The sequence below is a fragment of the Colobus angolensis genome, unplaced genomic scaffold (assembly GCF_000951035.1).
Source record: "Colobus angolensis palliatus isolate OR3802 unplaced genomic scaffold, Cang.pa_1.0 Scaffold108, whole genome shotgun sequence".
NCBI classification, from domain to species: domain Eukaryota; kingdom Metazoa; phylum Chordata; class Mammalia; order Primates; family Cercopithecidae; genus Colobus; species Colobus angolensis.
The window spans coordinates 5558251-5584957 of NW_012111808.1; the positions used below are offsets into that span (position 1 = coordinate 5558251).

At 44.7% G+C, this 26707-nt stretch overlaps 1 protein-coding gene across 1 annotated transcript in view; it reads left to right on the forward strand.

The window, feature by feature from the left end:
- The window catches only part of NEDD4L (neural precursor cell expressed, developmentally down-regulated 4-like, E3 ubiquitin protein ligase), a 385260-nt gene that overhangs the window by 120488 nt on the left and 238065 nt on the right, over positions 1-26707 (forward strand). The window contains exon 2 of the mRNA XM_011949557.1: positions 16895-16968. Coding sequence (XP_011804947.1) covers positions 16895-16968 — 74 coding nt within the window. The remainder of the gene's footprint in view (positions 1-16894; positions 16969-26707) is intronic.

Here is a 26707-nt window from a genome sequence, read left to right on the forward strand (position 1 = left end):
ATACATATGTAACAAACCTGCACGTTATGCACATGTACCCTAGAACTTAAAGTATAATAATAATAATAATAAAAAAAGAAACTACCTTCTTCCCATATTAAGTCCATATTATGACAATTCAAAAACATTCAAACTTCATAAGATATTACCTGTGAAAGGAATAAGTATTTAAAAATGTATTTTAGAGGGCCTTTTAGAAATCTGGTCCATGGACACAATCTAACATCATGCAGTTGCCTTTAAAAGGAATATCCTAATGTTCTTGTTTGTTTTCTTTTTCCTCTCAAAGTGTTCTGTTGAAAATAACCCAACATTTGTCATTTTAGTTTTGATATTACTTAGTTATACATCCCTTTTGAAGCAGTACCCACCCACATAGTAATTGAGACTATCTTGTGTTTTGAAAAAAAAAGTGAGACAGTTTGACTTTGATAGTTTTAAGTAAAACAACAACAACAACAACAACAACACGCTCCAAGTTAGACTCAGATGAAATCCTTTGATCTTAGGTATTTTATAAGGAAACTGGAAAAAATAATATAACAAATTTCTATTTTGCTTTGTAAAACTTTAATGATTCATAACACAAGGAGAATTCGGTAAGCTAAGGAGTATTTTTCAGTTGTTTATCTTGCTAATGAGTTTTTGATATGAGTTATTTCTTTGCAGTAAGGTGGAATGGATGGGTGATGAGGCTGAGCTGAAAAGTTAAATCTCATAATGGACATTTGCATGCTTTAAGCAAGGAAAGCTCTCAAAGCATGATTATGGCCAAGATGGGGCTGGTGACATGTTTGGCTCCTAAATGTGAAGCCGGCAATCTCGATGGTTTGTCTGGTATGCAGGTGCCTGGTAGATAAGTTAGGGTGAGCATCATTCATGGTGTGTGGTCCATTGCAGGCCTTCACCACAGGGATGACAGAAGGGAAGTGAGGAATCAGGGAATCAGGGATGGGTGTGAACTGCAGCATTGCTTTGGGAGTCTCTAGATGTGATCAGTTGCACATGCACTGTTCTCCTTGTCATCATGCCTAGATCTACTGTCCTGTGGTTGAAGCCTGCAGCCCTCTCCCAAGTTGATGGCACTGGGCTTCCTGACTTTTCTGTCTAATGAGACAGTGGAATTCTACCTGCAGCCCCTCCGCTGGCCAGGTTTATCTCTCCTTGGTCTTCCCAGCTGGTGATTTGGTTTCTCAGTGCTGTTTTGGTTGCACTTTTGTGGATGACTCAAGCTGGTCCTTAGCCACTCCTTGAACCAGAAACCTCCTTTACTTTCTTATGTAGTTCTTCCCTTCCTGTTTTTGTATCCTAAAACTAGTCCAGCGACCAGCCCATCGTAGTAGAAGTGTTGGTGTTCTTCCTATAAGGAGTTTTAAACATCTCTTGGAGAGTGGGTTAGCCACCATAAATTGTTTTGGGACTGAAGATTCGGACACCCCCTTCCCCAAATGCTATCTAGAGATGCTCTAATTTCATTTCAGTTGGTTATTGCATCCCTGATATTTTGAAACTGTTGTGAGTAGAAAACATTCTGATTTATGAACAATCTGCTTTTCACTATGAAATCAATGGGATTGTAATTATTCCTGTGCTTTGTCGTAGAGAAGTTGCATACGTGCATCAGGTATTGTGTGGTCTTGTGCAGTTTTTCTCAGATTGATCGTGTGCAGGCCTTCTAAAATCACAACGTCCCTGAGTTGGGAAGGAATATCAGGGGCCATCTGGTTCATTATCCTCCCCGCCACCACCTCCCACGCCCCACATTTCTGGCTGCCTACCAGCCTGTGGTCCCTCCCCAGTGCTACCTGGCCAGCTCTCAGCCTCGGAAGGCCACCTGCTCGTGTTTGACCTGGGTTAATGACTGCCAGTTCCTTCACCTTAATAACTCATCTGCTCTCCTGCGTGCTCACTCCTTGGGTGAGAGCTGCCCTCTGCAACCTCATAACGGAAAATGACTTGACTTCTGCCAGCTCGTCCTCCTTCCCACTGAAAGAATCTGGTCTTTTCTAGCTCTCTATTATTTTTACAGCCAGATTAGGTTGATTGTGGCTCACACCTGTAAAAATCCCAGCTCCTTAGGAGGCAGAGGTGGGCAAAGCTCTTGAGCCTCAGGAGTTTGAGACCAACTTGGGCAACATGGGGAAATCTCTGCAAAAAATACAGAAAAAAAAAATAGCTGGGTATGGTAGCACACACCTGTAGTCCCAGCTACTTGGCAGGCTGAGGTGGGAGGATTGCTTGAGCCTGGGAGGTCAAAGCTGCAGTGAGCCTTATCACTCCAGTGCACTCCAGCCTGGGCAACAGCAAGACCTTGTCTCAAAAGAAAAAAAAAAATTGAAAAATAAGAAAAACGAGGTTAAACATTCCTAAGTCATTCTTTTTGTGACTTTTGCCTGTTTATTAACTGTCCTGGGCTACTTAAAATGAATTTTTGAGTTATGAATACATTTAGATGGTTTTAAATTCAAAGAAGTCTCTTTTTTCTCAGTCACTTCCATCCCTAGCTAAACAGTTCTTGTCCCCAGAGTCAGGCAGTGTCACCAGTTTCTTGTGTCCGTGCAGTTTGCTTTACGCATTTATGTAAGCAAATATTCGTACACACACACACATACACCCTTTCTATCTTATGGAAAGGCTGGCAGAATGTTCCAGAATGTTCTCTCTAGTCTATGAGTCTGTCTTTAATTTTTAAACCTGTACATACAGAACACCATCATTCTTTCTTAAGGTTACATAGTGTTCTACAGTATGGAGTTTGTCTTATTTACTTAAAGCAAAACCCCAACCTCCCTCTTTAATCGTGCCCCCTGGGTTTGTGCATAATGCTGTCCCAGGGCGGAGTATGATGACATTACTTGCTCTGGACTTCTGGTAACACAGGTGGTTTATACTGTCATATTGTTGAGTCATAATGAACTAGAGGTAAAATCAAACCCCAAAGATTTCTTCCCCTGCTCTTGACGTTCTCATTGTCATGTTTCTTGCATCCTGTGTTGTTTCGGGCATCCGAGTGTACGTACCACTATAAAACCCCATCCTATGGGACTTGGCCCGCCACCGAGTCTGATGAGATCTTTCAGGATTCTAATTTAGTCATCTGACATTTTATCCAGTTGTGTAGATCAGCTACAGATTGGATTAGCCTGCCATCAATATCCTCATCCAGATTTTCCTGGCTCAGAGCGTTGCACAGAATGCAGCTAATAATAGAGCCCCATGACATAACCCTCTGACACTTTCCTGGAGTTTTCTGATTACACTTTGCTTTTTTTTTTTTTTTAGTGGAGCCACACTCTGTTGCCCAGGCTGGAGTGCAGTGGCGTGATCTCAGCTCACTGCAACCTCCACCTCCTGGGTTCAAGCAATTCTCCTGCCTCAGCCTCCAAGTAGCTGGGACTACAGGCACATGCCACTGTATCGGCTACTTTTTTTTGTATTTTTATTATTATTTTGAGAAGGAGGCTCGCTCTGTCACCCAGACTGGAGTGCAGTGGTGTGGTCTCAGCTCACTGACATGGCCGCCTCCTGGGTTCATGCAATTCTCCTGCCTCAGCCTCCCGAGTAGCTGGGATTACAGGCACATGCCACCACCCCTGATTCATTTGTTCTGTATTTTTTAGTAGAGATGGGGTTTCACCATTTTGCCCAGGCTGGTCTGTAACTCCTGACCTCAGGTGATCCGCCCAGCTCAGCCTCCCAAAGTGCTGGGATTACTGGCGTGAACCATTGCAATCGGCTGGATGATTACACTCTGGATAAGAGTTAGCAGCTGGGCGCAATATCCCACCCAGTCTTACCATTAGTTCATCTTCACATGATCATCTTGTCTAGAATAAATAGGAGTGTACTATTGGTGTTGCTGGCTGGTTGGCTGAAGTCTGTGTACCCTATCCAGGCAGCATATCTGGAGCTAGTAACCTTATCAAAAAAGGAAATAAGTTTGTCTGCATGTCTTATTCTTAGTGAACTTTAGCTGTAGATTATTCTCCTTTTCTAAATGCTCACAAACTATTTAGTAATTATCTCTACAACTTTGGTTTGGATTGATGTCATGTATTCACTTCCCCTACTTGGGTGCCCAGCTCTTTGCCGGAGTCTAGGAAGTCCGTGTTGAGCAGGGTGAGGGATTGCTCTGTGGCTCTCTGGCCAGGAACAGTTGCACATATCCTTTATCCTTGTCATTCCCTGTGATCTGCCCTGCCTCTGCCCTCCAAGAGCTCCATCTCCGGGTGTGACGGCTGATTTTCAGAGCAATGACAGTAAAGGGCAAGAAGAGAGCTATAGGGTACTGTGGGGCTTGTTGGAGGAAAACTTAACTAGTCCAGGAGCCCTGGAAAGACTTCAGATAATGTGATACTTAGGCTGATCCCTAAAGGACAAGTAGGAGATCTGAGCAAAATTAGCAAATTGGTGGTTCTGGTAGAGGAAAAAAACTATCATATGCTCCGTCTGTGTAATTTATAGAATCATTTCTTTCTGAGTTGGGACATTTTCCCATCTCTGATCTTTCTAATTCCTCTGAGATGACCAGCAGTTTCTCTCAGTCGTTGCAGAATGTGACAGATGGCAGAACCAGTTGTAGAGCTTGGATATCGGGCCATCCTGGTTCATCGATATTTCAGAGCCTTGGTTCTCCTAGTCACTTTCTTCCAGTGGCCAGTAAATGTTAGTGCAGGGAGCATCAAACTGTAGCTCAAGAGTGAATACTTATTTAGCAAGAACATCATAGCTACCCAGGAATGAGAAATAGTTATCTGATGAGGATTGGGCTAGTAGAAAATAAGGTATTGGTAGGAAAGAACCAAGAACTTATCTGTAAATGCATGGCTGAAGCATTTGGGAACATCCAGAGTTCCAGTGGAGGTGATCCACAGGAGGCAGGGTTGGGATTTGACTGCTGTCCGCAGAGGGGAAACCTTGTCAGTTCTGTGGCACTGTCAGGACAGAGCCTGGGAATGGAAGGGGAATGGCAGCCTAGAGCATAGTAAATAGAAGCCCAGAGAGGATTCTGTTTGGCAGTGCCCTTCGAAGGCCTGTCCAGGGTCCAGGAACTCCAGCACCCAGGAGCCAGCAGCAGGAAGTCTCCCTGTTCGCGGAGATGGGCACAGCATGTGTTTGAATAATCAAGCTCAGCCCTCGTTCTGAGTGCGTGCTCCCCCATGCAGCCTGCTGATTGGTTATAATTTGCTTACAGAGTGAAAATGCTAGTCATTGGTCCTGAGCCCTCAGATCCATAAAACAGACCATTTTCTCATTTTAAAATTTACAACTCGTTGCTTATCTTGTGTTTCTTAAGAGTTTTATTCAGGCCAGGTGCGGTGGCTAACACCTATAATCTCAGCACTTTGGGAGGCTGAGGTGGGTAGATCATTTGAGGCCAGGAGTTGAGACCAGCCTGGCCAGCATGGTGAAACCCCATCTCTACTAAAAATACAAAAATTACCTGGGCGTGGTGGCACAGGCCTGTAATCTCAGCTACTTGGGAGGCTGAGGCACAAGAACCGCATGACCCCGGGAGGCAGAGGTTGCAGTGAATTGAGCTCATGCCACCGCACTCCAGTCTGGGCAACAGAGGGAGACTCTTGTCTCAAACAAAAAAGGTGGGGGGAGGAGAGGACTTTATTCTTGTGTGTCTTTAAGATGCTTGAAGCGATTCTGAGCCTACTCATATCTTGAGATCCAGATATGAAGTGACAGAACTCACCCCACAAATGCCTTCTCGGGGGCCCTTGGCAGCTCCTACCTTGTGAAATCTAGACCTCTTCTAGTTCAAACTACACTTCCCATCCAGAAACCCACACTTGACTTTATGGAGAGAGGTCAGGGTTATGACTGCCATGAAAAAAAAATCTAGAATTTTAGATCCTGAGCTATAATTCTTGGCTTTCAACAGAGTGCCATTGTTTATATGATCATTTTTAGAACTATAAACACCAGATAATGCTTGTCTTTGTCATCTTGGTGGAATTTAAAAATGTTTCCTGTCTTATGATTTAGAGATTCAGAACAAAAGAACCATTGATAAGTGGATTCTTTGAAGACCTTTTTATGGGAGTTTTACCAGCTATTCTGGTAAAAGGAGAGTTTTTAATTAGCGGAAGAGAGTGACTGTGTCCTTTAAGCTGGAACTCTTGCCAGCTTATTTATATCATGGACCCTGCTCAGTGACAGCCTCCTCCCCTCCCCATAATCATGGAATTACTGCAGATTCTTGGCATGTGAAGATCTAACATTTTTAATTGAGAGTCACTCTAAAATTCTGTCCACACATGGAAGAATTTGCATTTTGACTGAGATGCACACTTGAGTCATGGTAGATGTGAGGCTCCTGGGGGTGACCATGCCCATGACTATGAAACTGATCCCAGCCTCCACGCACAAGTAACCCTCAACCTGCCACACCCCATAAAGCCACCTGCTTACCTGCCTCTTCTTCAGTGATGCCTTTTATGGGCGAAATGACGGCGGATTACTGATACCTGCCAAGAACTTGGGAAAAACACCTCAAGTGCTGTGGCCCTGCTCTGTTCACAAGTCAGAGACAGAGGCATCAGATGTCATTGAAAGAAAGAAATGTTATGCCAGCACTTTTAAGGCATGGATCAAAATACCCCTTCACACGTGTGTGGTTCAGTGCAAGCCATGTGCAATCAGCACTGGAATGGACAGAAACCCATTTGGGGCCTGAACACAGTGCCTTTGGCTTTGGTCTCCTGCAGCGGGAGGGTGTGGTCACGGCTCTCTGCCAGCCCCTCACTGGACAGATGTCCTTGTTGGAAGGCCTCCTTCTTCCATATGCATCGCCGTTGGCTTCTCCCACAGAGCATCCTTGGGGCCTGATGGATCGCCACAGGCCCCCAGGGGGAGTTTGCTAGATGGCCGGCCACTACTATTCCTTCAGCTGTTCTCCCTTAACTGCATTTCCGTGTCTTTTTCCTATCAGCTCTTCCTCTCCGAAGATCTTCCAGTTCTCTTACAGGAACTGGGAGCCTTTATTGGGATTTTCTGTCTCCTTGCTTCCTGAGTACTCTACCTGGTAATGCTGTGCAAGATTTGCAACCTCGTTAGGATGCTGGCCTGTGCTGGACCCATCAGAGACTCCCAGATCTTTGTCACACTCTCTCAAGCCACCTTCCCTACTGTTTATTTGCACAATGATTTTTAAAATGTCTTTGCAAGAATATATTTCTGCACCAGTCAGTATTTGCTTTATTAGGTTTCATATTAAGTGCCTATTAATTGATAGGCACTTAATTTGCATACCAGTCTTTAATATTGCAGGTGAAATATTGATGTCAGAGCATGTGGTTATAGTGAAGCCTGTATCATTTCCAGACAGTCATTTCCTGTGTCGCTATAACTACTTCAGTGAAGTGACACTGTAGCTGAATTCCAGTGTTCTCAATTGTTCTCAATGCCATAGTGTTCTCATGTGTTCTCAGTTATAATTGGGTGAAGTATAGGGGTCCCTCCCCTTCTTCTTTTCCTGCCTTCTTTCTTTCCTTTCACAAGGGGTTTTTCAAATCCTGCTGCACTCTTGAGCTGTGTTAGTGCCCTTAGAGTGGAGTTTTGCTGTAGAACTTTCTGGATTGTGGAATTGTTCTCTATCTGCACTGTCCAATACAGTGACTGCTGGGAATGGGTGGAGATTGAGTACTCAAAATGTAGCTAGTGTGACCAAGGAATGAAATTTTAATTTTAATTAATTTTAATTACATTTAAACAGCCTCACATGGCTAGTGGATACTTTATTGGACAGTGCAGCCTCAGGGTCTAGTTGAGGAAATAAGACTTAACCTATGAGAGAGAAGAAAAAAAAGACTGTACTGCCTCGTTACTTAAGTGCCAGAATACATGGTTGGTCTGAAGGCAGTCACAAGCCAGGCCTCCCACACTGGGTCTATTTCTGATCTCTTGGTGCTGAGCTCTGGTTTCTGACTTCTGACTGCCCTGCTGGCCCACTGGGAAGACAACCTCAAATCCAAGAAACCCCTATTCCTTTATTTCCCTTAGCCTAAGTCCCACCACTCCTCTTTATTTTCTACCAGCTATTAGCAGCAGCCCTCACTAATAAGAAAACTGCAAACTTGAGCACATTCCTTTTCTCTGGCCCTGTAAAACCAGTCTGTCACCCAGCCACATTCTTCCCCCAGCAGGAGCATTGGAACCAGTCCCCTGTCCTCTATGCTTATCTGCCAGATGGTGGAGAAGACCATGTAATTAGCATCCCTGTCCTCTCCCTTTCACATGCCCTCTGTGCTGTCATCCAGGGTGATGGCACCCTGAGCCACCACTCACCTGGTTACTGTGTTTGCCCTGCATCTTGCAGAGGATGGAGCCAGGTGCAGGCCACACTCACTTCTTGCAGCTGCCCCCTGCTTCCCTGGCACACCAGCTCCTCCAAGGACATCAACTTTCTCTTTTCTCTTTCCTCCTCTTTCCTCGTTCTTGGAGGCCTGGCCCGAGCGGTCACTCATCTGCAGCTTTCTCCAATTTCCCCACCTTTCTCCCTCTCCCCACCCCTTGTGTGTATGTTACTTTCTTCCTTCTCCAAGTTCCTGAAGAGTATTACTCATCACATTATTGAACATATCTCTTATGTGGTTATTCTCCTTATACATAATAGAAAGTAAATTTTGCAGGCTTGAGCTCTGTGTGAGTCATTATTCCTTGTATGTTTTCAGCACAGAGCAGGCACCTGGGGTTGAGTCACTGTGTGGACTCACGCAGAGCGTTGGGGAATAGATGTTGGATGGGCAGGTACCAACTGGAAGAAAAGAATTGGGTCCCTGTGCAGAGCACAGGCTGTTCTTAACAGCAGCAGTGAAGCTGCTCGTGGTGAGCCTTCAGCGGCAGGCCAGGCAGTTTTAATTAGATTCATTTGTTCCTAGGGAGGTCTCACCAGAGCAGTGGAGAGGGACATTTTAAAAAGACTGGACTAACGTGGTAGCAAGCAAATTTGAATGCAGAGACGCTGCCTCACACCACCAGCAGCTATACAGAGCATGGCACATAATAGGTACTCAGTAAGTTCTGAAAGAATGAACAAATGAGCTTAAGCTAACTGGTGTTGGACCATCCTGCCATTAGCGATAACATGCATTGAGGCTGTGGAGTAGAGAACAGGGGTGAATTTAGAGTTATTTCAGTGGCACATGTCAGTATCTCAGCATCTCTTGATTGTCATTCTTTTTGGATTTTTTTAAATTTTATACTTATAAATGATCGTGTATTTTAAGTTTTCTGAAGTAGCCTTGGTTTCACATTTTGACTGTATTTATTATGGTATCAGGTTCCATATTTCTTTAAAGGGATACTGCTGCTGCACTTATATTGAAAAAGTCACCAAGCTCTGTTAATTTTGCCTGAAAAATGCCACTGCTTTGACATGATAGAAAACACAGGCAATAGTCTTTATTTCTCACTCCTGTTTTTTTCTTATTTTGAAGGATCACCCTAATACATAGGAAAATCTTGACTTAGCAAAGAGATAAATGAGACTCTAATTATCGCATTGGGTTTTTCACAATGTATGTCAGTTATCTGTTGCTACATAACAAATTAGTTTTAGAGTTCGCAGCTTATAAAGCAACAAATGTTTATTATCTCACAGTTTCTGTGGGTCAAGAAATGAAAAGTGGCTTAACTGGGTGGTTCTGACATGTGCCTTTGCACAGTGACTGGCATGTAGCCAGCAAGGGTCTCTTATGAGCCTGAGTCAGGATGTCAGCCGAGGCTGCTGTCATCTGAAGGCTTGACTGGAACAGAAGGACCCATTTCTAAATGAGTCACTCACATGGCTGGAGGCAAGAGGCCTCAGTTCCTTATCGCAGAGATTTCTCCTTGGGGCTGACTGAGTGTCTGCACATCACAGCAGCAGCCGGCGTTCCCCAGAGTGAATAATCCAAAATAGAGGAGGAAGCCTGATGTCTTTATGACCTAATCTCCAAAGTCACACACTGTCACCTCTTCCATATTTTATTAGAAAGGAGTCACTAAATCAGATACCCATGGGAAATGACCCACCTCATGAAAGAAATACTGAGAATTTGTGGACCTGTTTCATAAACTCACAGCATCATTTCTTGAAGGTAGAGTCACCCTTGAGCATTTAAATTAGAGTTCTGCTCTAGAAGTCTATCCCTGTCTAATAGCAGCCACTACCTAGTAGGAGTTAAGAGATTTAGGTTGCACAGAATCCCGCAGTCTTTTCAGAAACTCATATCCTTGGGGCGTCTGCTTGTTGACAGCATTGTAGGACTGAGACGTGACCACGTGTTATGTGTTGGGCTGCCAGTGGTGATCAGAGATGCCAGTGAGTAGTCCGGTGAGTTAGGGCTGTTTGCCTCTGTCAGTGTCATCTGAGTTTGAACTGGACGTGCAGTCCTGGTGGGCTGCTTTCATTTCCGCCCTAGGTCTTTGTTCTCACCACTCACGTCTTATGCCTCTGTTCCACCACTGTAAGAGGGAGCTGTGCACACACCTCGCCTCTGCCATTGACTGTAAGTGCCTGAGAGAGAGAGAATGTGTCTAGTTCAGTTTTGTGGCCCTCCTTTTTGCTAGCACAGTACATTGAACATAGTATCATTCTGCATTTTTGTTGAGTGTATAATTAGATGGTCAATGTAGAGAACTCAGGGATTTTAGGAGGGGGTGGCAGCAATATAAGGTTGTGGGACCCAGCCTGAAGAGAGGGAAAGGTGTAGTGGGCAGGCGTTGGTGTGAGGAGGGAGAAGGTGAAGAGGATGCAACCTGGCAAGAGTTGGTAGTGACAGGAAGGTGTGTGGGGCGGGGAGGTGATAGGACAGTGTGTGTGTTTTTGTTTTTGTTTTTTTTAAATGCAGGCAGGGGAGGGATGAGTAGGCAGAGCATCGAGGATTTTTAGGACAGTGGAAATACTCTGTATGATACTATAATGGTGGATACATGTCATTATACATTTGTCCAAACTAACGGAGTGTACAACACCAGGAGTGAACCGTAAGGTAAACGATGGGCTTTGGGTGATTTTGATGTGTGAATTGTAACAGGGGTACTACTCTGTGCAGGATGTTGACCATGGGGGAGGCTGTGTGTTGCGGTAGGGGGTACGTAGGAAATCTCTGTGCCTTCTGTTTGATTTTGCTGTGACCCTAAAACTGCTCTAAAAAGAGTAGTCTTAAAAATGCATGAAATAGGACCCTATCTCAGCACTGCGGCAAGAGCAGGTAGGAATGGAAAGAGCGACTGTGGCTGCTGTGTAGCAGGCACACGATGGGCACGGTCCATATGCTGGCTTAGTTATTTTTTAAAACAACTAAATTTAAGCAATGTATATATAACTTACATATTTATGTGATCCAAAAAAATGTTGGTCATCTGTTTTAATCCAGAGAGTGTTTACCCTAAGCCTGCAAGTGTGATGGGTAATAGCTAGAACTAGAAAAGTACTTTAGAATATGGAAGGTAAATACATGAATTAATTTAGGTAAGAGTGACCGAACTGTGGAAGTCCCTGACTTAGAACTTGTTGTCCGCTTGGACAGCTGGTGTAAGTGATCCTGAGGTCACAGTGGCTCCCTTTGCAGGAAGAACACTATTTCCCAGCTCAGATATCATCTTTTTAGAAGAGTACCTGCCACTGTGGAAAATAAAGATAAAGGATAACAAGTTGCCTCCTTAAGACACAGTCATAGGAGAAATGGTACATTCCAGTATCTTGAATTTTGAGTTGGAACTTGAAATTTATTTTACCGCAAGAGCACTGTTGATGGGTTATGTATTTTATAGGCTTTGTGGGTGGCCGTGGGAATCTAGTAACTGCTTATGCATAGTTTATATGAGTAGGCCTGCTGAATTTCCAGATGACGCTCTTGCAACTGAATCTTCAGGTTACCACCTGTTTCTCAGTTTGGACACTATTTATTCGTGTGCTGCTGTCACTTATGGCTTGGGCACCTTATCTTGTTTTGTGTCTTGATGAAGAATTAGAAAATTCAGTGTAAAAGAAAAACATATGTAAAGCTTATAGAATCACCCCTGTTACATAATAACAATGCAGAACAATAGATTAATAACAGGAAGAGACACTGAAAGTTCTCTTCAGCCTAGTTTCTACTCTGCTGTTTCTTCTCTGCATTGTACAATCTATGAATAATATTTTCATTGTCTAAGCAAAGCCACCTTGGCTAAATATTTAATTCTACTGGAGTCATAAACAGGGTTCAAGATATCACATAGATTTTATGAAAGTAATAAAATGCTTCAGAAAATACAATGGCTCAGCCTGGGGCCACTGCATCTGATGATTTGGTTACACACCTTGTCATGTGCTTCCTAACAGAATGACGATGGCTGCTTATCTGTGTTTAAGCTTGTCATTTTGAGGAAACAAAGATAAGACATTTTTGCTGTGTCTCTAAAATGCATGTGTAAACTGTTTTTATAGAGTAATGCTTCAGAGAGGAGTAAAATTTCCTGCAACAGGTGCTTGTAAACAGTGATTGCTCAGTACAGGCCACCTCCCAGCTGTTGCCTACATGTTACATAAGAGAACCCCTTCATGTCTTCCATATTTGCAGCTCTGTACCTTTGTGAGTCACCTAAAAAATAACTCATAGGGTTGTTTATCTTTCTTTCTATCTTTTTTCTTTGAGACAGGGTCTCACTCTGTCGCCCAGGCTGGAGTGTGATGGTGCAGTCTTGGCTCACTGCAACCTCCGCCTCCCTGGTTCAAGTGATTCTCCCGCCTCAGCCTCCTGAGTAGCTGGGACTACTGGCATGCATCACCACATCCAGCTAATTTTATGTATTTCGTAGAGACAGGGTTTTCACCATGTTGGTCAAGCTGGTCTTGAACTCCTGACCTCAAGTGATCCACCCATCTTGGCCTCCCAAAGTGCTGGGATTACAGGCATGAGCCACCGCGCCCGGCAGATTTTTCTTATGACAAAATCAATCCTGGATGTGTCGTTAACGGTGAAGTTAAAATTTTTCTTTTGTTTTCCTTAATATTTCCTTTTTTTTTCAAATAAAAGTCTGGTTTCTAAACAAAAATATTTAATGATTCAAAAGGAAAAGATTCCAAATAAGCCCGAAGAAATGATTCATTTTCCAGAGGTAATTACTACTAACATCAGCCTTTCCAGGTCTTTTTCTATGCAGCTATATCATTGACATTTTTTAAAAAATGAGATTACATTGTACTCGAGGGTAGACTGCTATAACAACTTTTGGTTTTGGATGGGAAAAAACAGAAAAAGTCTTATCTCCAGCTCATTTCTGGGGAGGGTCAGCAGGTGGGGGGTGCTTGGCTCTACTCCCTTCATATGGTTTTTTCTTCTTTATCTCCAAGATCTTCCCCATTTCACGGAGAGACATTAATGAGAATGAAGGCTGCTGAATGGGAGGGGCTTATGGGGCCAGTTTGGAAGAGGCCTCATCACTTTTGGCCACGTTCCATTGTCCAGAACTTAGTCACATGACTGCACTTAACTGCAAGGAAGGCTGGGAAATGTAGTCAAGTTGCGTGTCCAGGTAGAAAAGGGACCCTTTTCTGTGGAACAACTAGCATGTTTGTAACTCAATTGTATAAACCATTTTGAAACTTTTTTTTTTTTGTAAAAAAAACCTATTTCGAGCACATTTTTATATGATGAATCTGCTCACCTCTCCATTTGTAACCTATTAAAAGCTCTTGCCAGAATCTCTGCCCAATTGTTCTCCCTCCTTCTGCCCTGTTCCTTCACAGCAGTCACAGTGGTTCTTTCAAAGACTGAAGCTACATTTTGTCACTCGTCTGCTTAAAACTTTACAGTGCTTTCTCCCACAGTGGTCGGGATAATGTCCACCCTCTCCTGAGGCTGGCCTCTGTGGTCCTTGACCCCACCAGGTCCCACGCTGCCCTACATGGACTCTGCCATCCTTCCCCAGCATCGCACCGTCACCCAGGGCTTGCCGTCAGCCCTTCCTGCAATTCCCAGCCCCGCCACACCACTCGGCCTCCTTCCTTCAGGCTTCAGCTCTGGTGTCTTTTCGCCAAAGAAGCCTTTCCTGATCACTCAGCCATAAATGTTCCTCTCCCCAGTTACTTTTTCCCTCTCCCTCTACTCAGTTACTTTTGTTTAACTGTCATATTGTCTTTGGAGTACTTGCCAGCATCAGAAATTATCTTGCTTGCTGTTTGCATTACGTATTTTTAGTCTGTGTTCCGCCTACTAGATGGTGGGTTGCTTGAGGCAGGAACTCTGTCTTGTTTATATCTCAACCTCCAGATAATGTGTCTGGCACGTGATGGGTACTCAGTAAATACTTGTGGAATAAAGAAATGTCATTACAGGTTCTCTATGCATTAACATTTTTTAGAAATGGGATGTTGCTGTCGGGTACAGTGGCTCACGCCTGTAATCCCAGCACTTTGGGAGGCTGAGGTGAGCAGATCACCTGAGGTCAGGAGTTCAAGACCAGCCTGGGCAACATGGTGAAACCCCATTTCTACTAAAAATACAAAAATTAGCCGAGCATGGTGGCATGCGCCTGTAATCTCAGCTACTCGGGAGGCTGAAGCAGAAGAATCGCTTGAACCTGGGAGCCAGAGGTTGCAGTGAGTTGAGATACAGCTACTGCACTCCAGCCTGGGTGACAGAGTGAGACTCTGTCTCGAAAAAAAAAGAAAAAAAGAAATAGGGTGTTGCTGTGTTGCCCAGGCTAGACTGCAGCAGCTATCCACAGGCGTGATCATAGCGCACTGCAGCCTTGAGCTCCTGGACTCAAGTGGTCCTCCTGCTTCAGCCCCTCCCTGAGTAGCTGGTACTATAGGTACTTCAGGTTTTGATGCATCTGTAAAAAATACTCTAGCAGTGACATCATTTGAGCTGAGCAGGCCATGGAGGCATCAGATGATTAGCAGCAGGGTACAACTTGTTGTGAAAACCAGAAGAGAGCCTTGGTCTACATAACATCCTGTGTTAAAGAAAGAACCCTGACTCCCAGCCTATGAGTGTTCCAGAGATGCGCAGAGCGGTCCTTGCAGCGTTTCAGGGAACAGAGAAGAGCAGCTAACCCCTGATGCTTCTGTAAGCACTTTGGGACACCCTTTGCTATAGTAGGGTATTGTTTTAGTTATCCCTGACTTGTCTGGTGTTACTTTATCTCCCTTAATCCTCTCATGAAGACTGGCAAACACATTCAGTCCTGCCAACCTTGAAAGCAGGCCATGTTTGAAAGAACATTGGCACAAATGAGTTGAGAACATTATCTTTACCATATTCAAGTTCTTTACCGTATTATGAGGACACTGTGCTTGCCACATGGGCAGTCTTGTGTTGGGGATATGTGGTTGGATGGATGGTTGGGTGGATGGAAGACTCCTGGAGCGTGAAGTATCTCAAGGATGTGTGTCCATTGCATGGATGCGTGTTCAATCTATGCAGCTAACTGACAAAGATCCACCATCCTATACCCTCCATGTTTTATTTTTGCCCTGCCATTGTTCTCTTCGACATCATATAATCATTGAGGTTTTCTTGCTCTCACTTAGGTCTTGACTAAACATGTTGGGTAGATGAATTCCATATTACTTCTTTCTTGCTCTGTCAGCCATTGTGTTCTTGGGGACTCCATCCTGAGCCTTTTTTTTTTTTTTTTTTTTGAGACTGAGTCTCACTCTGTCACCCAGGCTGGAGTGCAGTGACATGATCTCGGCTCACTGCATCCTGTGCCTCCCAGGTTCAAGCAATTCTCCTGCCTCAGCCTCCTGAGTAGCTGAGATTACAGGCGCATAATAGAGACAGGGTTTCACCATGTTGGTCAGGCTGGTCTTGAACTCCTGGCCTCGTGATCCACCCGCCTCAGCTTCCCAAAGTGCTGGGATTACAGGCATGAGCCACCACACCCAGTCCCTGAGCCATTTTTTCATTGTCATTCTTAGGCTAGGTTTCCTCAGACCTTGGTTATAACTGCCAACTCTACGTTGATAACTGCTGAGTGTCTAACTCAGACCAGATGTTTCTCCCCATTTAGTGATACATGTTTTCCATCCGATTGCTTCACAGACACCTTGGACACAGTCCTCTATTTCAATTTATGTTGACAGTTCATGATCCAAACTGGAAACCTGAGTTATCCTGGACTTCTGCCTACCACCTTCTCCTAAGCCATCTCACCTGTCCTAAATGTCATAGCCCTTAACTAGTTCTCTAAGCTGTCATAGGGTCCTATACTGCTGGGCTGCTTGTTGCCTTCAGTAGAGCCTGGAGCATATTCATGTCTGTATTTCAAGGCCCCGGGCATAAGAACTTCTTAGGAAATATTGGAATAAGTGATGAAATGATGAATAAATGAACAAATGAACAGTTGATTGATTTCCAAGACACTTTGGGGTGGTTTTCATTTAGAATGGTTTTTATTTCTTTTTACTGGAACTGAGGAATTATTTTTGCTTGTTGATGCCAACATTTTAAAAGCACTATAATTTTGAAATGTTTTACCACATTAAATTCCTTTCTATTGCAGGTCACGTACAAATACGTCAACTTCAGAGGAGAAATTTGTTATATTTATGCAAACTTGTGGCACTTGGACATTTATCTAGACGGTTTTACGTGTGTGATTGTGTTCTTGGTACAGCTGCAAAATCTAACTTTAAATGGCAGGAGTAATTGATCTTAATGACCTACTTTGAATTAAACTTGTGCTTCATTAACTTGGATGCTGTAAGTTTAGTCTAGGGTCATAGACTTTTAGAGCTGGAATATTGCTTTTTGAACTTCAGTGTAAGGAATAATTGCTTACGTTGAATTGATTTGTTCTGTATCCCAATACTGGACAATAGAAATCAATGACTTTAATATTGGATGAGAGAGTGATTCATTGAAGATCAGTTTTTTAACCTCTTTTTTTGTTCTCCTTCTCACAGGGAGAGTCCCGAATTCTCAGAGTAAAAGTTGTTTCTGGAATTGATCTCGCCAAAAAGGACATCTTTGGAGCCAGGTATGTTGGCTTTGTTTTTATTTCTGTGGATTTCTAAAAAACGACAAGCAGTTTTCAAATTCAGGCACGCATCAAAATCACCTGGAGGACTTCTTAAGACAAAGTTGGCTGGGCCCCACCTGCCGGGATTCTGATTTCGTAAGTGATGCTGGTCCGGCTGGTTCCAGGACCACATTTTGCACAGGGCTTCTGGACTTGGCATCACAACAGTAGTTAACAGACTTGTTTTTCACATGGGCTAATTTTGTGAGATTAGCTTCTGGTGTTGTCTTCTTAATACAGTTTGGGACTGTGGCTGTGCTTATTTTAATACTTTAAAAATATTTCTAACTTAGGGAAACATGAAAGTGTCATTTTGTTTCTAGGAGAACTGGATATTCTTGACATGTATAATCTGAATTAAGAGATTTGGTGATTTGGGGCGAATGTGGTGATTTCTGTGGCATTTCTAGAAGCACCAGCAGGGAAGCAGCCAGATCTTGCTGTGTGTTTCAGCTTTTTTATTTTCAGTATTGCACTTGATATTCCTGTATCTTTAAATCAGCCCTTTTGTTCCTGTTGGCTCTGAGTGATGTGTTGCATGAAGCTATTGGACTGAGAGCAGGGTGAGGGTGGAGCCACCTGGCACTAGAATTTAACCAGATTTTGGAGACCAAAGATCTTTTGAACTTTAGACTTAGAATGGACATGAGTGATGTTCTAGTCCAACTTTTCCATTTTATGGTTGACAAAGCTGAAATGCAGAAAGATTAAACCGCCCGTGTAGGTCACGTGAGCCAGTGATGTTTGAGGACTGCTGGGAACACTCCTCCTGCCTCTACCCAGTACATTTTCCTTTGTGGCACAGTGGCCTGAAAATACTGTGGGGTTTAACAATTAAGGGAGGTGACTGGTGAGGAGAGTTCCAGCCGCTGGATTCTCACTCTCAGTACCTTGTGCTGTGGCCCTTGGTGACCCCTAGATATCAGTGCTCCTGCCTGACACTGGAGACCCTCTATAAAGAGGCCCCTTTCTGGCCGGGTGCGGTGGCTCACGCCTGTAATCCCCAGCATTTTGGGAGGCCGAGGTGGGCGGATCATGAGGTCAAGCAATTGAGACCATCCTAGCTAACATGGTGAAACCCTGTCTCTACTAAAAATACAAAAAATTGGCCGGGTGTGGTGGTGGGCGCCTGTAGTCCCAGCTACTCAGGAGGCTGAGGTGGGAGAATGGCATGAATCCGGGAGGCAGAGCTTGCAGTGAGCCCAGATTGTGCCACTGCACTCCAGCCTGGGCAACAGAGCGAGACTCTGTCTCAGGAAAAAAAAAAAAAAAAGCCCCTTTCTAGCTAGCTAGTTGTTCCATCCTGCACACCCCCACAGAAGCCTTTTGCTGCCATTAGTAAGCACACCTCTATTTTCTCATGTGTGATAGATCATGCATGATTGAGTTTTGTCTATTAAAGCAATTAATAAGTTACTAGAATGACACCAAAAGAAATTAGAAAAAAAATTGTTGCAAATGTCAGTGAAATCTTCTAAAAACCTATTGTACTTAGAAGTGCCTCAAGTGACTAACGGAGGCTTAGGTCTCTGAGTGGTGTCACAAGGAACCTTATGCACGGGGACAGTGACATCAGCCTGTGCTGGTGGTAATGTCAGAGGGAAGCAAATCCTACCTGAAGGTGCTCTCTCGCTTGACTGTGAAGTCACACTGAGTGGTTCACCATGTGCCTGCATTCATGCAAGGGTAAGCCAGGTCTCTGGGCATGGGCAGAAGCATCCCTGCTTCCCTTCTCTTCCCTTTCGAAGCAACACTTTCAACTGTTTCCATGAGTCTGGGCTGTTCTTACCCAGCTGAAATACTGTTTCCTGAAACTCAAAAATTTGCTATCTACCAAAGCCCACCTTATGCCCTGCCTTTCTGTGAAGGCTTTCAAGAAAATTTCAAGAAAGAAAATTTGATATTCCTATATCAAAGCCTGTGTGTCTTTCCTCTCCTAATCCTTCTTAGCTGCCATAATAGGTGCAGTGTCATTTTAGCATTTGCAGATGCATTACCTGGTGGTTTCTAGTATTTCTTCCACTTGCCTCTATTACCAGATTAGAAATGTACTGGGAACAGACATCTTTTTAATATCTTTCTCCTATTACTTAACATATAGAGCACCAAGGAGAAAAAAACAAAAATTATCTTTTAAAAATGTAAACATTTGCATGCTGACTGGTAGTGGATTGTGCTCTTATGTTAAAAATATATATTCTCACTCTTTCCAATGAAATTTAGAGTGTTGACGGAGGAAGTTGGATTTAGGAAATTTTGGTGATTTCTTTTTAAGCTTGATTGGGTTTTTATTTTGTTTTATCCAAACCTTTTCATTAAAAAAAAAAAAAAATTGATTCACATTGTGTTTCTAAGCCAGTTAAGTAGATTTAAGGTTGAATTTGTAGTGGAATTAGGTTCCAAATCTTAGAAGAGCAAATTTGAACCTTAAATTTTTACTGTTTGGATACTAACAGGCCGGGTCATTTCTAAGGGACATGGTGGAAAGGGATATTTATGATATTAATTAGAAAGATAAACAGTATTGTGGCCAAATGGACCAAGTGCCAGAAAACGCATCAGAAACTCTGAACCCTGGTCTGGTCTTCATTTTCTTAGATTGATAAGTAGGCACACACATCCCTGCTTTCCTCCCTCCTTTGAAGTGCCGTAGTTCGTCTGAGAGTCTGAGATGGAATTGTGAGGTGACAGTTGGGTTAATGCTATCTTGGCATATCCCTCTGGAGTGGCACTGTTTATTGCCTTAAAGTTTTGCCAGATGACCTGCATTCTCCCTCCATGCTATCTTGGGCAAATCCCTTAAACCCACTCATGCCACCGTATATTAGTGTACAGCAAGGATAACAGTTTCTTTGTAACTGGCATGCAGGGAAGAACCCCAAAGTGACTTCTGTTGGCGGCAGCTCTGTCGTGTTTTAAGGTAGCAGTCACAGGGTAGAGGTTTGGTAGTGTCCTGTCTGGCATCCACCATCTCCTTCAGAGCCCTGGGCCACTGGCAGGCTTTTTCTCCAAGTCTCTTCCCTGAGTATTCCCCCGACCTCTGTGCCTGATCAGGCACCTCATTCTCCCTCTGCAGCAAAAAAGGCCGGGTAGGCATTGGAGCCCTTGCTATAGACAGAATAATGGGTGGAAGAGGAAGGGCATTTTCATGAGAGGCATTTCAGAGCATTTAAAGTGGTAGAAATCCTGTAGACACTGATGTGTTTAAAATCAGGGATTTGCATCTCTGGGACTCCAACTCCTTTGTTTCCAAGGGAGGTTCCCCGGGTCACTTGGCCTGAGGTTGGGAAGGGGTGGTGGTTGGGGGGCAGAATGTGATGTTTGGGGATGCGGGATGGTCAGGGGCGGGTGATGGTGGGAGGAGTGGAGCATGACAGCATGACATCTCTCCTTGCCCCTCCGAGATGGTGATGGAAGCTGCCTGCAGCTGCAGCTCAGAGGCCGGGGGTTTCTGGGGCCCTAGGTGCGGGGCCTCCCTCCTAGCTGGAGGTGGTCCCTTCACCCTTGAGAGGCCTGTGCCTGAAATGCCCTTGTCCTTTTCGGCCCTCTCTGCCCCAGTCCAGTGCTTAGGATCCAAGATCATTTTCAGCCCCTTCCAGCCAAGTCTCACTTTATTAAAGGAGCCTTTGTTCAGAGCGGATTGGATAACTGAGCTGTGACTCCACTTGAACGTCTGAGCAGTTGGCCTACGTGGGAAACGGCAATGGCAGAGAAAGATGCTTCCCTTTGGACTGTACCTTGAGGACAAAAAAGGGCAGTCATATAATCTGTCATCTAAACTGGAACGCTTTTGTCTGGAATGAATGCGACATTGATTGGGACGTCAGGGCATAAGATGTAAATTGAGACTACGGTCACGCTAGGTCAGAGACATCCAGCCTTTATTATCCATACTATGGGGAAAAAAAATGGAATGTGATTTTTTTGTTTTCCAAAACAGCTTTAAAAAAAATGCTAAGAAAAAGAAAAAGCACCTTTTAAAAAAGCAAGCCTTACGTAAAATGCCACTAAGACATCAAAAGAGAAGTAAAACCCTGCTCAAAGCAAGCCCATGTGGGATGGCCACAGCTCACCCTTGTGTGCCTGCATCCTATTTCCGCTGTCCCCTTTCCCAAGGATGTACCCTGCCCTAACCTCACCCCGATCCAGTGACTCCTCCAGTGGCTCATCCTGTGTTCGCCAGCTGGGTCCTCATCTCCTCCGTCACACAGGCTGCCGCTGTGTCCCCCGGCAGACCTCTCCCTGTCTCTGGGGTGCCCACAGCCCCTGGGAGGTGCTGTGCATAGTTCTATCAGTGAGGTTGACTTGTTGTTTTACACTTAGAATTGTTTCTTTCTCCTGAAATTAGATTTTCCTCTTGTGATAACTAGGATTCTATTTTTTTTATGTATTTTTATTTTCCGGGACCTATTATAGCACGTAACAGGTCCTGAGGAAGTATTTACCAAAAGATTGCATGAAGTGAGCCTGTTCCTCCTCCCTCTCTCTTCCCTCCCTTTCCGCCCCTTCACTGGAAACTCACGTTCACTAAATGTGCCATGAAGTCACTGCCTTTTGCCTTTGCCTGTGTTTTCCCCTCTGCCTGGCATCTGTTCACATCCTTTCTGGCAGCTGCCCTCTCATCTGTCAGGGTCTAGTTTGGGTGGCAACACTCCTGCTGAGGCCCCTGCTGCCCTCATCAGCCCAGCCCAAGAGGACAGAACACTGCGGCCCCCCCCATCAGCCCAGCCCAAGAGGACAGAGCACCTCTGCCCCCCCCATCATCAGCCCAGCCCAAGAGGACAGAGCACTGCGGCCCCCCCTATCAGCCCAGCCCAAGAGGACAGAGCACTGCGGCCCCCCCTATCAGCCCAGCCCAAAAGGACAGAACACCTCTGCCCCCCCATCAGCCCAGCCCAAGGGGACAGAACACTGCTGCCCCCCCATCAGCCCAGCCCAAGGGGACAGAACACTGCTGCGCCTGGGGCTGTAGCGGGTCTACAAGTTCGCTCCTCCTACGGCCCCTTGTCTTAGCGGACTTGGGAGGCTTGGAGGCTCCAGCCCTGTCTCACTGCTGTTTGCGGGTCCAGAAATCTTGGCACATGACAGTCGCCTGATAATTGCCTTGAATTCATTAAGTGGAACACAATATGGTGTGCTGTGGCACCTGATGGCCAGCCTGGAGGAAGGGGTACTTTTTTCTCATTGTCATGGAGGTACCATTGGCTCTTCAAGCGTCTCTCCCAAGCATCCAGGAGAGGTGCTTATTTCTCATTCTCACAAAGGCTCTTTGTGGACCAGCACAGGATGCCTGCCTAGGGGTTGGATGAAAAGTGAGCATAGAGAGAGGAAGTTAAGGGAAGCAAGCTCAAGACTGGGCTCAGAGAAAAGAATCTGGGGGAGTCCGTGGGGTGGCAGGCAGGGAACCGTCTCCATTTGATGCTGATGTTGGTGCAGAATGACTACTTTATACTTTGCAGGAGCACACTCTCTTCTTGTGGTAGGTCCCAGAAACTTCTACTTGGGGGTACATGAGGCCCGGCTGGGATTGGGCACAGAAGGTCATGGCTCTGCACCTGACCCTCACCTTAGGGGTCAGGACAGAGCCAAGGACACGAGGGATGGGTCAGGGAGGACACAGGCACCATGGAGTGCCTTGGCCATCCTTCTGTAGAGGAGAGGTACAGGTGGTGAGGCAGGCACCAGGCAGCCACGGACAGGGTCAGGAACCAAGGCAGATCCAGGAAACAGAGGCCAAAACAGCAGCAGGAGCCTCAGGCTCAGCAGACCACTGACTCTTCTGGATGTCTTTCAGACACTCTGTGGTGGGGCAGGGACGAGTCCTTGGTGTTTGGCCACGGTGAAGGGTGCAGTTAGGGTAGGCGAGTCGTGCTTTCTTAACATGCGTGTAAGGAAGGGAGGTAGTGAGTTTCAGCAGCTCGTGTTTCTTGAGCACTTGCCCTGTGCCAGGTGTGGTTTGAACGATTTACATGCGAGTTCATTGTGTCCTCCAAGCAAAGTCCTATGCACAGGCACTATTGTCCTTTTCCTTTTGCAGTTCAAGAAACGGAGGCAAGAAAGGTTTAGTAAGTTGTGGAGCTAGATATTGAGCCAGGGCCTAACTTCTTGATAGAAGTTAGTTAGAGGCTGTTACTCGAGCACTCACAGGTTGGCTGGCAACGTGTTTGGAGCCCAATGTAATGTCATCAGATTCTGCCTAAATTTTGTGAAGAGGGGATTTCCATTTGATAGGTAAGAAAATTGAGCGGTTATCATCAGCCCAAGATGAAACAAGGGTATAGGGAGTGGTGGGACCCATGAGGTTCAGATTTCTGTGACTTCTGATGCTATGCTCAGTGATAGATCAATACTCTTCTTACGGATAAAAGTTTGAGAATTGAGTGGGACTGGATGACTATTAGGATTCCTCCAAAACCCTGAGATTTCATTTTTGGGGGCGGCACCTTTTTGTGTTAGCAGATTTAAAGAGCTGGCTATTGTATTTGACGGTAGCTGTGTAAGCTTTTTGAATTGGATAATCATCAACTATTGTTAGATTTAGAATAGGTATATTTGGCTAAGTAAGATCTTAAAGTTTTTCTTTTAGACTTAGGATAGCTTTTCAAATTTCAAACTGTTCTTTTTCAGTAAGCTCAAGACATTTAACCTTTTGTCATAGACTTAAAGCAGTCATTAAATAGGGTCATTTTAATGCAGCTTTTAAAATCTAACTCCCCTCTCTTTTTCTCCTTAATTATGATCAGTGGCTTCATTTGAGGTTACCTAGGATGCATTTCAGACTCTAAAGCTGCTTTCTTAAAACTTAGCAATGTTGGCTGAGACAAACCAACTATAGATTCTCATGCTTTCATGAAGAAGTTTGCAAGACATTCATGCACAGCTACTTCATTGTGTGTGATGAGCCATTGGCATCAAACCTGCTTGGGCTGCTATCAGTTTTTCTTTTGGGAGCTAGTGACCTGAAATTTAAAACACACATGGGCTCAAGGGTACTGGGGGACACGGCAGAAAGTCCTTCTGCTGCCTAGTGATTGAGAGTGATAGGGACCTAACTCTGTGGAAGGACAGCTCTTTGACACAGTTCACCTCAGTCCCCTTTACCTAGGTTTAAGTTGTTAACATTTTGCTGTATTTGCTCCATCTCTTTTTTCCCTGAAGTATTCAGAAGTGAATCACAGACATCATGCGTTTAGTCCCTAAATACTTCAGCCCAAACCTCTAAAAAACAAGAACATATTTCTATGTAACTGTAGTACTGTTCTCACAAAATTAAGACTAATTGCCTAATGGACTCTATTACCTGATCCATTATCTGAATTTCCCCAGCTGACCCTAACATGCCTTTTACAGCTGAGCTGTTTAAACCAGAATTCAATTGAGAATTCTGTATTGCATTTAATTGGTAGGTCTATTAAGATTCTCTTAAGCTAGAATAGTGATAAAAGCTTTTTACTCTTGGTCTCTTTGCAAGCTGGGGACCCCCAGCCAGCAACACCCCACCTGGGTCTCACTCTACCATGCTGGGGTACCCCAGCTCACCTGTGTTATAGCTTGTACCCATGTTCGGTGGTTCCTGAGTTCTTGCATGGCACCCAAGAAGAATGAGGATATGCTGGACATTGAAGGGTGAGGAGGGCAGAGTGGAATTTTACTGAACAATGGAATAGCTCTCGGTAGAGAGGGGCTGCAGTCAGGTGCTTCTCTTCTTCCCATGTGGCTGGGCCTAGGGCTTTTTATGGGCTCAGAATAGGTGAGGGGCAGGCTGCAGGTAGTATTGGAAAAGGCAATATTTGATTCATTAAAAGGCATTATTCAGAAAGAGTCAGTCAGGAAAGGTGGGCAAACAGGAACAGAAGTTCTTACTCTGAGTCGTGGGTTTCATCCAGGACCAGCAGTCCAGTCTTTCAGCCTTCAGGCTGTTTTTGGTTCAAAGGTGCGGTTTCACCAGGGACCTGCCCCTATCTGCCAAGGCGTTTGGCTGCTTCCTATCACTGTCAATAGTCCCTCCCCTTCAATGACTTGTAGGAGGGTTGTTTCACTTACCACATTCCATCGTGTCCTGGTGGCATCATCAATGAATGAAGGTGTTCTTTTCCCCGTGTTTCTTGTACGTACTGTATATCAGAAGTTGAACTAAAGGCTTGATCATATTTGAGGCAGGAATGGGTGAGGCTGCATGCAACTGGAGGGACACAATGACTGGTTCTGCCATAATCAGTGATTAAAATTGATCCCCGGGTTAATGTGGGGGCAGTCTCATCCCTCCACTGTCAAAAATTAACATTTTTTTTCCCCCAGGTGACCAGCAAGTCATGAGGGAGGAGGTGTTTTGGCACTATATACATGCAAATTTTAAATATTGATTTACTTTACTTCCAAAGGATTGGACATTTTGTTTTTTTCTTTCTTTGCCCTTCTTTGAAAACGTTGTACAAAGTAAATCTCCTCCTTTTCCTGATGGAGAAACCTCGGAAAGAGGCTGAACATACGTTGAAGTCCCTTTGCTCAACTGTAAGCCCTTCAGGATCAGAGACCAGACCAAAGTTTGCAGACACTTGGTCCCTGTGGACCAGGCTGAATCCACACATGTGTTTATTTGGCCTGTGGAATACTAAAACAAAAAAATACAAATCCTGAGCCAACATATGGGAGATCCCATATTATAATACAAATCCAGGTTTGTATTATAATACAAAGGTCTTGGTAATCTAGCCACACTGGGCCTGCATCTGCGTGAGTCTGCATGGCTAGAGGTGTGTGCTGGGCACGCCCATTAGGTGGGACTGCGCCCTTTTGGCCACCAGGGACCGCACACCTCCTGTTGTTTTCATGCAGCTGGTTTCCCTTGCTGACACATGGCCGTGAGGTCCCTCAAGGTACAGGCCGGCATTTGGACTTGTCCTCTGCGCTGTTTCTTCGTTAGTATTTAGAGCTGACTTCTCCTCTTCCTCCCCCATTGAGGAGCAGCACCTTACTCTGTGCAGACTCTGTCTGTGATTGGCAGGCTCTTTGCGGAGCTACATTTCCCTCCAGAGGCCTTGCTGAGCAGCCTTTGCTGTCTAGGGCATTGCTGAGAATCACAACATCAACACTCGTGGCCCTTGGGCCAAAAAGTGTTTGTCTTAAAATCCTTGCACCAAATAGCTTGTTCATTTACTCCTGTGAGAGCCCCAGAGGATCTACCTCTTAGGCTGTTTGTTCTAGTTGTATTCCTTCCCACCCGGCAAACCGAAATGACATTAAAGGGTAGTAACTCTCTCCCTCAAATATAGATAAAAACCTCTTTATTCCCTAACAACCACACAACTGTTTACATTTTTGTGTTTACTGCCTAGTCTTTGCATGAATGCATGCAACATCCTTTAAAAATATTTCAATCCTAGCCTCCACACCACCCAGCCCACCAGGTTTCCCAGAGGGAAGCACTGGAAATGGCAGATGGGTAAATGCACAGGGCTGGCAAGTCTCCATTCTGCGAGAGGCTTGCTGTGCTCATATAGCCAGCGCCACAATAATGGATCTTTCTAATGATCTGGAATCACTGAGCAAAGACTGTGCCATGTTCAGTATACACTAAGTGAGCATGCAGGGAATATATCATCAGTTTACAAACATTTCCACATAAGCTTTTCTCTCTCCCACTCCAGTTTTGGTAAATAAAAGGGCAAACTAGACTTTGTCTCTCTCTCTCTCTCTC